The 15,527-nt window shown below is 39.3% G+C and overlaps 1 protein-coding gene across 10 annotated transcripts in view; it reads right to left on the bottom strand.

Annotated features, from left to right (window-relative positions):
* CSNK1A1 (casein kinase 1 alpha 1) overlaps positions 1 to 15,296 on the bottom strand; it is a 49,120-nt gene extending 33,824 nt beyond the window's left edge. For 2 of the 10 annotated variants that reach the window (XR_014261670.1, XM_082454258.1), the window contains exons 1-2: positions 14,559 to 15,296; positions 13,833 to 13,939 (exon numbers count right to left, since the gene is read on the bottom strand). Coding sequence is in view for 7 of the 10 variants with exons in the window: in XM_082454258.1 (XP_082310384.1) it covers positions 13,833 to 13,939; positions 14,559 to 14,681 (230 nt within the window). In the remaining 3 variants the exon portion in view is untranslated. The remainder of the gene's footprint in view (positions 1 to 13,832; positions 13,940 to 14,558) is intronic. The other 8 variants (XR_014261671.1, XM_082454259.1, XR_014261672.1 and 5 more) reach the window with 7 other exon arrangements.
* Between the last annotated feature and the right edge of the window lie 231 nt (positions 15,297 to 15,527).

The following is a 15,527-nucleotide window of genomic DNA, read 5'->3' as shown; positions in this document are numbered from 1 at the left end:
ATGCTCAGTAACATTTGCTGAATTAAAGAATAAAAAGCTGTATTAGAGGTTTTTACCAGGCTAGGGCATGCCTGACGTGGCAGATGAGGAAAACAAAAATACTCCCTGTACCGAAAGTATAAAGTCATCAGGAAGTATCTATTCATCTTTGATTCAAATAAGCCAAATAATTATAAAAGTTTAGAAGTGACAGTCGTAACAGATAAATGTCTTTTCCTATGCCATTTATCTTCCCATCTTTAGATTATTAATGTCAGAGTCTTCACTGAACTAAAAGTATGAGCACTGAATCAGTGCTGTAATATACCCATTTTCATAGCATCTACATTCTCAAGACACTGTATCTCAAACTTAGTCTCTTGCCAACTTATCATCATCCAACTTTTATGTTCCTTTTTATGAGGGTAGAACTTAAGGACCTGGTCTAGTACAATCTCGCGCAACTCTAAGAACTAGCTCAAATTCCCCCTTTAGGTTGCTACTGCTAACAGTTCCAGCCACCCTACTCTCTTTTGTCTGAATTCCTTTTAATGTTCCTATACATTAACATTTATGTGCACCATCCTTAACAGTAGAATTTTGCCTTTCATAATATTATAAAAACTATAGATAGCTCTTCTTCCCATCCTTCAACAGCACCCAAATTACCATGGGCCAAAAAAAAATCACCTACAGGCAATTCTTGTTTATCTTTTCCTGTATCTTTCTTCTTGCTTCTCATTGTAATCATGCCATGTTGCCTTCTTTTCCCTTTTTGTTTTGTTTCTGGCGTGAGTGTGTTGGGGTTAACAATTCATTTAAAACAGTTAAGAAAGGCACTTCCTACTCCCCCTCTCCTCCTAAATTACCAAACTTAAACAGCAGGTGACCCTCAACCACAGCACAAGCCCTCAATTCTCAATTTAAATTCCTGAGTCTCAAAAGTCACCAATCCTCCTAGTACTGCATTCAATAGTTGATTACTTCTGAAAAGTGGAAGCATCTATGAACTTGAGTCTTAAGACACTGTAACCCTTTAACCTAGAACTGTTAGTACTTATTAAGCTCCATTTTATTAATGGCATTCATCATGAAAACAGAACTACAATGCACAGCTTTGACTACATTTTGATTCATGTAACTCTTCAGCGCTTCTGAAGAAGAACTAGACACAGGACTAAAATGTGGGTCACCTCCTGATTTTCTATTAACTCTTGGTATACAAGATTGCTGTGTAACTCTCATTCTCCTTCTCTGCCCATATTTGCTCCTTAGATTGTGGCCTTCGTTTTACTTTGAATACCTAGGTACCTAAAATTTAATGAACTAAACTTTTCTCTTGCCATCAAAAATTTAAGACCATCAACCTATTTCCTCCTCTTGCAATTTCATTTAAAACACAATTCATATTTTATAAGGTCAGTAACACAAAATTTTTATTCATAATGCTTTGGATTTACAACTTGCAGAAATGCCTTTGAAATGGTTTGGGATCCAGAGCATTTTCACTAGAGAAAGACACTCATTGCTGCTATTTGGCTACTGCAGGGAACTGGAAAATCAGGTTTAATAAAGAAAACAGACACTAAGTTTTCTGGTGAATTAAGCAACTAGAACCAGAAACACAAATACCGATTAGACCTATTTCTCCATACTAAAAACTGATTTAGACGTTAAGTAAGAAAAGAACCACCGTTTTAGCTGTGGGTATGGTGAGCAGAGTAATAATTCTGATAATGTGATGATTTCAAGAAATTTTAGATATTAATTCTATCTTTTACTTCACTGAACCTTTCCCAGAACTTTCCTAGGTCTTCCAAACCTTTTTTAATTGGCTTAATTTCCCCACCCTTACAATCTCACACCCCTGGGGAGGGCATTGATAAGCATGGAAGTAATTTAAAATTGAACAAGACTAGAAAGGGAAAAGAAAATAAATACTGGAAATCCACCAACTGAGAGACCAATCCTGCATCAAATGTATTTAGCTACAATAACCAAGAACTTGCCCAAACAAGTTGTGTGTGGGTGGGTGGGAGGTGCTAGTTCTACACCAAGTGTTCTGAATCTTTTTTGTTGTCATGGATCCCCCACCTTTGGTAGTCTAATGAGGCCTATTGATCCCTTCTCAGAGTATTTTAAATGCATAAAATAAAATACATAGCATTATAAAGAAAACCAATTTTAGAGAAATTCAGTTACCATAAAATTACTTCAAAATCAATCTTGATATAGTAATATACATGCTCTTTATTAAAGCATTAAATAAGATTTAGAGGCAGGTCTAACTAGTACTATAATTTTGGATATAAAGACTATTTTGAGTTACGTGCAACAATAATGTGATATGAAAATACCTGTGATTTCTATTGGTGACAAAGCCATAGGTACTGCCAGAACTAGTGGGGACTTGTTGCCTACGTTTATAAAAGAAAAACTAGGTTCAGTTAGAGGTACATGAAAATAAAGATGGAATTTTCTTCCTATCCAATTCACTGACCTCGTGGAGGATAAATCCCTGAACCAAGTTAAGAACCCTGCTCTAAACAGATTTTTAAGGTAAACAGACTGCAGAATAAGATCTAAAACTTGGGCATCATCTGTGTTTCACTCAGCAATAATAATGTCAACTAAGATAATTTGTTTTCCTTCTTCATCCTAACCCTCCTAACTGCTACTACTAATCCTTTGCTCACAATATCATCCCTAAGATCTTTGAATTATGCTGTAGGATTTCCACATTTCTCAGTCTCCTTGTTCCTTGCCCTCTGCCTTAAAAGATGCATAAATGTTCCTTAACCTGCAAATTTTAAAAACACAAACAAAAAAATGTGCTTTGACACTTAGTACTATCTACTACTAAAGCTCCTATTAATTTACCCTTTCAATATTTATGGTGGCTAACAAGACAAAACCCAGTAATTCTTGCTCTCACAGCTTACAGCACAGTCTGTGAAGGCAAATAAATAACACATATGATGAAAGAGAAACTGATGGTGAGAAGGTACAAATTATGGGGACCCAATAGATCTTTCAGAGGGAGGCATTAGGAAAAGCTTCTCGATGAAGAAGTATGTTGATTCTTGAAGCATAAACAGAAGACGGCCAGGTAAAGAGGTGTGTGGGGGTTAGGAGTACGCATTAAGCTTGTTATTCACAAGAAACTGAAAGTAGCCAGCATAGTTGGTTCATAGTAAGACAAGATCATCCGATTTTCTTGTTCACAGTTAACTTGTTGAAAATCTAGTTTCTACCTGCCATCTTACTCTCACTTTTTGTTCTTGGTTCCCAGTATAATGGTTATCATTCTCATCATACTACCCAAAATTATACTTCAAAGATCACAAATGGTCCTTGCTGTCACTGCTCTCTCTAGCCTTGGTCCTTGCTGTCACTGATCTCTCTAGCCTTGGTCATAGTAGTACTGGAAGACAGTATGTGGAGAACTGGAACCTCCAGGGGAATACAAGTATTAAAATATACTATTCCACTGGGAAATGGGACAATATATCTGTAGTTTTCACAATACCAATTATAAAGGGTTGATCAAATCTTTTCTTTTTATTTATTTATTTTTGGCTGTGTTGAGTCTTCGTTGCTGTGCACGGGCTTTCTCTAGTTGTGGTGAGCAGGGGCTACTCTTCATTGCGGTGCGCAGGCTTCTCATTGCGGTGGCTTCTCTTGTCGTGGAGCATGGATGGGATCTAGGCACGCAGGCTCCAGCAGTTGTGGCTTGCGGGCTCTAGAGCGCAGGCTCAGTAGTTGTGGCACACGGGCTTAGTTGCTCCGCGGCATGTGGGATCTTCCCGGACCAGGGCTCGAACCCATGTCCCCTGCATTGGCAGGCGGATTCTCAACCACTGCACCACCTGGGAAGCCCCAAATCTTTTCTAATAGGCAAATATATAAAATAGATTAGTAGCTACCTAGGCCTGGGGGGATATGGAGAGTGACTGCTAATGTGTTCAAGGTTTCTTTTTTTTGGGGGGGATGAACATTTTAAAATTGGATTATGGTGATGGTTGCACAACTGTACATATAGCAAAAACCACTGAATTGCACACTTTAAGTAGATGATGCTTACATAGATAAAGTATCTCAATAAAACTGTCAATCTTTTACCAAAATCTGCTCCTCCAGTCTCTGTTTCAACACTTATTAAGGACCTACTATGTGTGTGATACTGCCGATAAGGATGCCATAAGCATCATAAGGTCTAAAAGAACAGGTAAGTGACAAGTACAATATAAAAGCGACAATAAAGTAAATATAAAACACAGAGGAGCGAGCTATTCAGAAGATAAAAGGGAAGGCTTCTTAGAAAAGTTAGTATCTGAGCTAAACTTTGAAAAATGCCTGTTACCTCTTTACATAGTCTCCTACTTTCAGTCACTCCTCTACAGTTTCATGGTGTCGTTTCTCTGCTATGAAAACCAATGCCCCTCCCTAATTACACACCAAAAAAGCAAAGTTTCATATATATATGAGGAACTCCAAAAATCTAATCTCTGCCTATCCTTTAATTCTATATCCTTATTCCCTCACCAGACTGCCCTCAGGCCATATCACTGAGTCAACAGTGACTTACTAAGCATGATTGTATACTGAGCTCTATTCCAGCCAAAGCCCAAAGCCTTAAAGTCTCATTCCTTTTCTCTCTCTGGAATATATATTACCTCCTCCTAAAAACTGACTTCCTTTAACTGCAACACCCCATTATCCCAACTCTCCTCTTGCCTTGATTAACTCTAAATTTCTACCACAGGGTTCAGTCCTCACTTCTCAATTTCCTTTCTCCACTATCACTTCTATTCTGATCTTGCTCAGATCTAACACCGGTCCTAGTTCCCTGGCCTAGGATTAGGTCTTTATTTTCTAAAGACCTAAAGGTCTAATTTTAGGTCTTTATTTATTAGGATTAGGTCTGTATTTTCTGCTAACTTAATTATACAAGAGCTAAACTTGGGATACCCTGTGCCTTAAACTCAACATGTCCAAAGCTATAACCATACACCCTACTTTTAAAGTGGTTAGGACTCCGCACTCCCAATGCAGGGAGCATGGGTTTGATCCCTGGTTGGGGAATTAAGATCCCGCAATGCCGCATGAGGCAGCCAAAACAAAACTGGGCCCCCTTTTCCTTCTTCCCAATTTAAATCTCAAATTCTCAAGGCTAAAATGACTTACCTCCACTCCTTAAGAAGAGAAATATGAGAAAACGGACATTAAAATGTTAGAGTTAGAGCAAGGGACTTCCCTGGTGGCACAGTGGTTAAGAATCCACCTTCCAATGCAGGGGACGCGGGTTCGATCCGTGGTAGGGGAACTAAGATCCCACGTGCCGAGGGGCAACTAAGCCTGCGTGCTGCAACTACTGTGCCCACACACCGCAAAGAAGACCCAGTGCAGCCAAAATAAATAAATAAATAAATAAATACCTTAAAAAAATGTTAGAGCAAGAAAGTAACAGAAATCAAAATCTCTCTTAGTATACTTCAGAGACCAAAAGGTTTCCTTTAGGGTACTTTTTGCACTATAGGAATCACCTGTATTAAGACAGTTTTACATATAAAGATTTAAGAGAACAAATAATTTTGGCTGGATGAAACATTCCCCCCACCACATTCTACAGTAATTAATTTGCTTAGCAAATCCTTCTTAAGTAGATCCCAGGTTAAAAAAATTTTAACTCAAATTTCTCTGCATTAGCAAATGAACACAAAAGAAAACAAACAATTCCAAAGTCTGATATAATCTTTTAAAACTAGAACAGAAGAAAGAACACAGTCTGGGCTTGAAATGTTAATGCAAGATATAGGAAAGGGGAAAAATGGAAGAGGCAAGGCAAGCTATTATAAAGGAACGATCTAACCTGAAAGAAAAAAAGCAATGAATGAACACATGAATATCTATTCATAAATTTAAATTCTATGTAAACCTGAACTAATAATATAGAACTATGCAATATATACTTATAAAAATAAGCCCTTCAGTGACTAGACAATTAAAAAGTGGCCCAGTAAACCAGAAGTTGGATTTGAAAATGGGAAGCTGGTTGAACTCACAGTATATGCAATATAGTGCAAAGAATACTGAACCAGCAGCCAAAAAAAACAGGTTCTAGTTCTGGCTTTGCCATTTTCTTGCCTGCATAAGCCATTTTTGCTCGCTGATAAACCTTTTAAAAAAAAAAAAAAAAATTTATTTATTTATTTGGCTGCACCAGGAATTATTTGTGGCACACGGCATCTTAGTTGCTGAGTGCAGGATCTTTAGTTGTGGCGTGCTTTAGTTGCGGGGTGCAGGATCTTTTAGTTGCGGCATGTGGGATCTAGTTCCCTGACCAGGGATCCAACCTGGACCGTCTGCATTGGGAGCGCAGAGTCTTAGGCACTGGACCACCAGGGAAGTTCCATTGATAAACATTCTTAATATAACTTATTATACCTATCAAGAGATATAATAGTAATTATGAGATTGTAAAAGCACTACACAAACAAAAGGATTACTTTCATTACAAAAAGCAGTTGCCCAACAATTATGAAATGACAACAACCAAGACAACAGCATCTCCTACAATAGTCAGAGCCCTCTCAGTAAAATAATCACTAACTACCCCCAACTGCTCAATACAATGGAGTGTCAAAACCTCAACACAGTATTTCCCAAAGCGTGGTTCTGTGGTCTTTAGCAGAAATTATCTGAGGTTACTTGCTAAAAATACAGACTCTTGGGGCCCATTCCAGCACCGGTCAAACAAATCTGGGGGTGAGGCAGTAAACCCTACATTTTAAACAAGCTCTGTAGGTAATTATTATGCATGGTTGATGTTTGAGAAATGCTGACTAAGCAGGATTCACAAGGAGACATAATGGGGTCCCTGCTGACCTCTCCAATCAAGGCAACCTCTGCATGGTTCAGAATGCTGTTTGGGGCTCAAACTCATGTTATCCCTTTGATGTTAAGGGAAGGTTCATGTCCTCACAGGAGATTTAGACATCTTTGCTCCTAATTTTCAGCAAGAGACAAATTCACAATTATAAACATGTCAGGTACATGGTAGATGCTCAAAAAGAACGTAAGCCTCACAAAATTTTTGTCTGTTCACTGAAATGTGCCCAGTATCTGAAACTGCCCACCCAGTATGTAGTAGGCACTCAAATATATGTATTTGTTGACTGAATGAAAAATGTTTGCTTATTCTCTAGAAGGTACTGTACAGGTACTGTAAAGTTCACTGACACTCTCCAACAACAGAGCTTTAATTTTTAGAGAAAAACCCAACATCACTCCCTTCCTTAAGAAGTATACAAAGTATTAATATTATGGAGGTCCAAAAATGAGAACACTAGGATTTCAATAAGTGAAGCTTAGTGGTAACAATAATTTCAATCAAGTGAGAAGAGCCAAAAGCAAAACAAGCTAACGTGAATACATAGTGAATAGGGTAGTAAAGGAATGGAAAAGGAAAAGAATGGTATTTACATAAAGGTATAAAATCCAGTCTTTTAAGAATTTCATTATAGTGTTACCAAGGACAGTGTATTAGACACTTCTAATACAACTGAAAGACTTGGAAAATTTGGAACTTAAAACAAAATTTACAAAAACTTCATGCTACTACTTTCCAACAAGGCAGCTTTAAGTCAGATCTCACACTCCCCTTGCCATAAAAGCCACCTTAAGGACAGAATAATCTGGCAGTGTAAGAAGTGTAACAGAATAATCTGGCAGTGTAAGAAGTGTAACAGAGCAGCCTCCAGACAACCTGAAATATAGGACAGCCTCAATTTCAGGTTAATCTGCAAACCTTGCCATTGCACACTTAAAGATGGCACAAACGAAACATATGATGTGTACTATGTATGCTTAGTCACTGTCACCATCTTGTTTCCCTTTAATTAAGTCGGATGACGCAGCCAAAAAAAAAAAAAGAAATACTAAAAGTCATATACCCCCAAATCAAATAAATCAAAATATCCGAGGTTAGAAGCTAGGTGTCAATATTTTTTTTAAAGTTTTCTAAGTGATTCCAATGTGCAGCAAAGTTTGGGAACCACTGAAAGAGGCAGTAAGATCTATTCAAATAACACATCAGCTGTGTGACTTTAGGCAAATTAACCATTTTGACTCACACTTTATATAAAACCTCAACTTACAGGATTGTTGTAATGATTAAATGAGACCATGTGCAATGCCTGGATATTGGTTGATTCTTTTTTTCTTGCGCATAGATGGAAAAAAGAATGTTTAGCCACACTAAATTCAACCAACTACCCACTTATTTCAAAGTACATTATCAATGTTATGAATAAAAGGCAACTAAAACAAAACATCATTGCAGAGAATGGAAGATGTACCTTTTATTCTACTGATCCCATCAATTTATATAATGCATTAAAAAAACTCTTAAGACCGAGTTGGTCTTACAAAAATCCCTTTTATAAAGCAAAGTTGACATGCATGACGGAATTCATCCTAGGTTCAAATCTAGATGACATCACAGACAGAACCCTAAGTATTGACTCTCAATATAATGCCCTTTCCTTTTCCCTTTTTATTAAGGATCAGAATGTACTGTCCAACTAAACGTTTTTCTACTGCACTTCCAAAGTCTCCATTAAACAACATACCCCACTGACGACTCTCAGACAAGGAAAAGGCAGTATTTTAGCTATTCAAAGGAGGAAAATAGGGTAAAGATCTCAGTTGCCACTGAGAATCACCACCCCAACCTGGTCACTTTATTAGGTTAGTATACTTCATGGTGAAACATATTACTAACTTGTAGTCTTACATAAAGACAAATCAACATCAAATCCAGAAAAATGTTACTACAATTCAAAAGATCGATTAAAAAATAAATATATAAAACCTATGTTGTCACAAAACATAGCCTACCAAGGATTAGCAGTATTAAAAAAAAAAAAAATCAAATATTCTTCATCTCATTAGGGAGTGTGGGTTACATCAGTGTGTGCATTTGTCAAAACTGATTCAATGGCACATTGATCTATATACACTTCATTGTATGAAAATTACATCTCATTAAAAAAATTCCATTAAGACACGGATAAGTACATGTTATGTGATTACTAGTTATTAACAATTTTCAAGAGCCACCTGAGATTGTATTGGAAATACAAACAGTAACAAAAAAGCATCATTTAGACTAGTTATTCATTTATATTATGAAAGCTGTTAAGGTACTCATTTAGCCTCAGAAAAACTTGTTAAAACTCAAAGGCTGATTTTAAGAATAAAATGGAATAAACCAAAAGATTAGATTTATAACATTTGTTTCAAACTCTAGTTTTCTCTTGTATAGACTTCTTGACATTAAAGTTTCTTACTAAACAGGACAGATCATGAGAAACCATCACTAAATCATACCTTAGGTACAGATTAAATGTACTCGGAAACAAAATAATCTAGCTCTAAAATCGATTAAAGCCAAGGTAGTAAAATCCATGGACTATACAAGGGTTTACAAGTATTTACTCCACTTTAAGATACAAATTAATAATGTCCACAAAAGTTCTCATCCAGCAATCCATGGATTCAAAAGGGAGAATAAGAATCATAAGGATCTAATTAAATAATAATACAAACAATAGGTTACTTACATTTATCAGTTTTTCTGTATGAGACCAAACGCCATACAGTGAAGGAGGCAAAATATGGCTCTGCAGCATCAAATGAAAAGGTGTGGGTTATGTGAGCAGATATGATTTGACCTTGACATAAAGGTGAAAATGGCTCACAGGAAAATTGGAAGTTAGGAGATTTCTAGTAACCCCTCTGAGACTCAACAGTCTAATTTATATATCATGAAGTGTTGGGCTATTATCTCTCAGGTTTCATCCAGCTCCAAATGCTATCTAAGCATCATTACATTATTCCATTACTAGAAATCCAGCATAAGCCAATATAAGTACCTTTAGTATACCACGGATTCAGTTACTGTATGAATCCTGTGATCTGTAATTTATCTCTCTAATAAAGACATACCCAGTGTAGACATCATCTTTGTTCTCTGATAGAGTATTAGAACTTATTTACAGGAGTATTAGAACTTATTTACAGGATATATGCTCAGTGCCAAAAAGCTAAGATTAAAATTTAAGCTGCTTTTATCACTGGACAGTAAGGATTAACTAGTACTTTATAAATATCTCCTAGAATATTTGACATTCAAAGAAGGCAAAAAAAAAAAAAGTGGTTAAAGAAACAAGACAACTGGGACCTCCCCGGTGGCGCAATGGATAAGACTCCATGCTCCCAATGCAGGGGGGCCTGGGTTCAATCCCTGGTCAGGGAACTAGATCCCACATGCATGCCGCAACTAAGAGTTCACATGCCACAAGTAAGGAGCCCACGTGCTGCAACTAAGACCCGGTGCAACCAAATAAATAAATATTAAAAAACAACAACAAAAAAAAACAAGACAACCAAAATTATCCTATGCCCCCTCCCATCTTCTTTATCATGTTTTCCTATAAAAGTATATCCCATTAATTTACTTTCTCCTAAATGGTAACCTATGGTTTACCTGATACAGGTAGCATTTTTAAGGTCCTGAGTGGTATCTCACTACTAAAATATCATTCAAAGGTAAGATCTAGACAAAACACCAAACTGTGATGAAATGCTTTCTAGCTACCATCATCTGAAAATAAATCTTAAAATTCAGAGCTGAAAGTTCTGAGATCAACTAGGCCAGTGACTTATTTAAGTAGGGAAACTTGTTCAAACAAAACCCTACCCAAAAGCTCAGCATGCAAAACTAGAAAATTACCAACCTGGCAAAACCCTCTTTTGATTTCAAAAATGAGAAAACTGATATGCCTAAAGAGGTTAAGGGACTGACAAACCCCAGATCACTCAGTCAATACCACATGGCAGATTTAGAGTCTGGCTATAACATAACTGCTTCTTTAGAGAACAATTTAATCCAGTTCAAAGTGGCACAAAGAAAGGGAGGGTTGTAACAGAAACACAGTAATTTAAAATGAGCTCCCAGAGGTCAATTCACAAGGCCCAAGGACTTTCAGTTTCTTAAAAATATCAAGAGACTGAATGCCATCCTCTCATTCTTGCTCCTTACACTCACTGGATGCTATGCTTCCGCACAATAGATCCCTTAGTAAGGTTCTTACATACTAAGGACTTGATAAGGCAGGTATGCTATATAGGCCAGGTAATTTTCAGCCCTTGTTTTAGAATATCTCATAGTATCTTTAAGAAAATTGCAGGGTGTGGGGTGGACTGGGGGAGGAGGGAGATATTAGTGTGGTATAAATGCAGCAAACCTAAAAATTTTAAATTAATGTCAACATTTCTAAAACAATGGGTAACAGAAGAGACTGCCCTTTTAATCTAGCTAAGCTGAACAATTTAATTCAATATTTCCCAAGTAAATATTTATTAAGTGTATACTATATATAGCTGATGTGGAAATAGTGGGGAACAAACAGCAAAGGGGAAGATGTTGCCACCCAAAATAAAGAAAGCTTATGTAAGTCCTTCTTATCTTTCCCACTTCAGTGGACAAACAGTTCTCTCACACTTCACTTTAAAACCAAGATCCACTTTTTGTTTCTATGTACCTGGACTCTACTACTCCTAAAACAAATTTACTCTTTCCTCACCCTCATCCAGTTACTACATTCTGCCTTAGAGACTACTCCCAGAAGCCACACTTTACTCTTGGATGCCCTCCCCAACCAGTTCACCAAGCTTTCTTCCTTAGAGCCAGATCCTGAAATCCCATCTCCTCTCCCAGGAAGTCAGGTTAACCTCTTTAGCTCCATCCAGTTTATAACTACCACAACACCCTCTGCACTCAACCTCTTAGAATTTTGCTCACAAGTCAATTTCATTTATTGATGTGTGTAATCAGTATATTGACTATTGCCCTTGTTGGTCTGTATCAGTGTTGTCCTTAAATAAAAGCTACCAAATAAAAGTGCATGTATTTAATTTGGGTTTAGCACTGAAAATGCCAGATGCTTACTGCTTTTTTGAAAATGATTTCAAATACATTAAATTCAACCTGATTTGTGAAATTTATAAAACCTCCCAACACAGATGAATCTCAAAAGCATTACGTTAAGTTAGAGAAGCCAGACACAAATGACCTCATACTGTATGATTGCATTTACATGTAATTCTAGGAAAAACTAGTGATGGAAAGCAAATCAGCGAGGGCCAGGGTGGAGAGATGAAAGTAAATGCAAAGGGAAAGGAATTTAAAAATTTTAGGCGAATGCAATTGATATTTCTTATTTTGTGAAGAAAAAAAGCTAGATATTTTAATCAAGGTTTTCATTTTTCCACAATAACAAATTTATTTTCCTACACAGCAGGGTTTTGTTTTTTTTTAAAGGGATGAGAACCATTAAAAATCTCAAATCTGGATTATCTCCGATTTCACATTAATCTTTACCTCATAAGATAAACTTGGAATTTTCTTCCTAATAATTTATTTTGACTTTGAACCAATAGAAAATCATATCATTCAACTTCTCCATTAAAAATGTCTATCAGCATTGAAAATTTTTTAAGGATAGTGTCACTCCGGTTGTTTCCACATCAGAATTAATGTATATAACCCAGTCATTAATTCAAGATTTGAGGAATAAAAGCTGGGATAGTAAAAGAGGCTACAGTAAATACCATTCCAGTTAATTCTCAACTACCTCCGGATCTTTTTGCAAATGTTATTTTTGAGTAATTGTTGGAAAATGGCTGAGTCTTAAACTATATTTTAGTCTCTATTCTGGGAAGAGGCTCTTTAATCTCAAAAATCAAACTATTCTAAAATCCTTTAAAGTTAACCATTTAAAAGAACCCAGTGTCTTCATCTGGTCATCTTTTATCCTGATTACTATTTGCCTTCACCAATATCACATCTCCAAAAAAAAGCCACAATTTCCCAGATGTGAGGAGTTACTGACCAAGTAACTCAACAGGTTAAAGTTACTTGTCAAACTGTGGTTACACGATTAAGTTTTCTTTTAATACAACTGGGTCAATTTCAACATAGAGCTGTTCAAACTGCCTTTGCCATTTCCCACAAAATTTAGTACAGACTGAAATGTAGCAAACATTACCATTCTTTACAGACTTAATTAACACTTCTGGAAAGACTATGAAAGATTTTGCAGAGTAAATTTAATTTCACATCGCATCTGCTGCAGAGATCAGACTGTCATTATGGCATCTCCTTCCCTGAACCCCACCACTGTCTGCAGCTTTATTCTTGGCTTTCCAAAGGTTTAATCAACTCAGGGCTGCTAAACAGGGAATCAAGGAAGCATAACTTATGAACTCAAGCAGAGAAAAGGGCAGGAATATGTGGTTGAGTCACGTCGTTCCGCCATTTTCTAAGCGGAGGAGGAAGACATGTTGGAACAAAAACACAACAAAAGAGCAGCCATTTCCCAAGCCAGCTCCAATAGCAACCCGAACTGGCCCAGCCCGGTGACTTCGGCACCCTCAAATCCACTTCACCGGACAAACCCAAGAACATGTGAGGTGCAGACGAAAAGAAAGCAGCAGGCAACCCTTCCGCGTTGGGATCAAAGATGAGCCGCATACTTTAACCGCAAACGAAAGCCTCGGGAAGAATGACGGAAGCTTTGCAGCAGAGTGTTACAAACTGAAATTCTAAACTTAAGTTGGCAAACTAAAATTTACTCTGTGATTGTGGTGACTTACGCTTCACAGGAAACCCAGGTAACTCAAATACCAAGAGCCGGATTCAGCTGGCCCTATCACCTGCCTCGTACACATCTTCCCCGTTCCCATACTTCCCTCGGAGGATCGCCTATTTGCTTAAGGATTCTTACCGTATGTGGGGGATGCCAACCCCACCTTGAAGAATCTTATAGAGTTTGCTCTCGTACAGCAACTGGGGATGCCTGGCCTTCTGAGATTCTAGCTTCACTGCCACTTCCTGCAGGGGAAAGAGGGGATGATGGCATCAACATCCTTACGGATTCAATGTCATTTGGGAGAAAAGAGGGAAACACGAGCAAAACTCCAACTCTCGACTAGAAGGTGGAAGTGAGAGGCTGGGAAAAGAAGGCTCTCTTTGTAATTATAAAACGAGGCAACCAGCCTCAAAGGCCTCTTCAGGGGGTAGTGACGAAAGCGGCACGTCCTCTAAAGTGCAGGAAAACGATTCATCCAGAAAACGTAATGAGAGGTTATGAAGAAACCAGGCGATCGGATGCCGTCCTAATGGGAACAAGAACCCCGGCAGAATTAAAAATATAGGTAGAAAAACATGGGGATCACAGAAATAGGATTTTGCCGTTCTCACCTTAAACGACGGTTTTAAAAGTTCGATTAAGGTGCATTTTTAACAAGCTGGGAAACTTCCTAGTACACCCAACCTTTATCTTGGGTTTTTCCCTTTTAGGGAAAGAAAGCGGGGGAGGTTCCTAAGGCAGGAAAACTGGCTCCCTCTGGACTTCCCAGTGCGTGCATGCGGTGGGAAAAGGCCCGAACAGTTCGCGGGAGGGGGGGAGGGCAGGCGCAGCGTAGTCGTGAACCCCACCCCAGGTGATTACCTCGCCGTTGGTGATGTTGATCGCCAGATAAATGTCACCGAAGGAGCCAGACCCGATCTTCCGTACCAGTTTATATTTCCCTCCGACAATGAATTCGGCCTTGGAGCCGCTGCTGCTCGCCATCCTGAGAGACGAAGATGGAGGCTGGGGCTAAGCCCCGACACCTCTAAGGGGAGAACGGGAGACCTCTAGGGCTCGTCCACGGAGCAAGGCTCCGGAGGGAGGCAGGAAGCAGAAAACGCTGGCTCTTTTCTTGGCGTTACAGGGCCCAGAGTCGGCCAAGGGGAACCTAATCACCGCTGCTGTCAGGTTTCTTTTCGCCAGGCCGCAGATTGTTGAGGGGGTTCTCACGGTAACCAGGCTGGGCCACTTGCTTCTGGCGGCCGCCGCTGCCTCACTTTCGCGGCGACGTCGCGGGCTGGAAAAGGAGAGCGGTGAGTTAGGGCGGCGATACCGCTGCCACCACTGCCGCCGGCTCCCGCCCCGGGGGTACCCCTGTCACTCCGCCGACGCCGCCATCTTGTTACCCCGGCTCCAGCCAACACAAAATGCCCCCAGCGCTCGGGAGCCGCTTCTTCACGGCGCAGAGCACTGTGGGAAAAGGATCGCGGGCGCTAGTCCCGGAGGGTCGACAGCGAGAAGGGAGGGCGGAACCGGATCCGTGAGAGTCACGGCCCACGCTCCGAGCGTCACCCCGTCACCGCCCAACTGCGCACGCGTACTGCAACCCCGCTGACTGCGCAAGCGTGCCGTGGCGCCTCCTCATCCCCGCCCAGGGCTCCTTTCCACTTCCGGTCGTTGGCTGTTCCACTGCTAACTACCTGTGTGTTAGTCACCTCAGACCCGCCTGGTTTCTGAAAGGCCACGCGGCCCCAGGTCTCGAGAAGATGTTAGGGAGGAGTCACCTTCATTTTTCGTGGAAGATGGATACGTCAGGGCTTGGGAGTTGGGTATTGACCTTTGCTCTTT

This window comes from Balaenoptera physalus (assembly GCF_965194825.1).
Source record: "Balaenoptera physalus genome assembly, chromosome: 3".
In the NCBI taxonomy this organism is placed as follows: Eukaryota; Metazoa; Chordata; class Mammalia; order Artiodactyla; family Balaenopteridae; genus Balaenoptera; species Balaenoptera physalus.
Note: the sequence above shows the minus strand (reverse complement) of the source record. Positions and strands in the feature narration are given on the sequence as shown.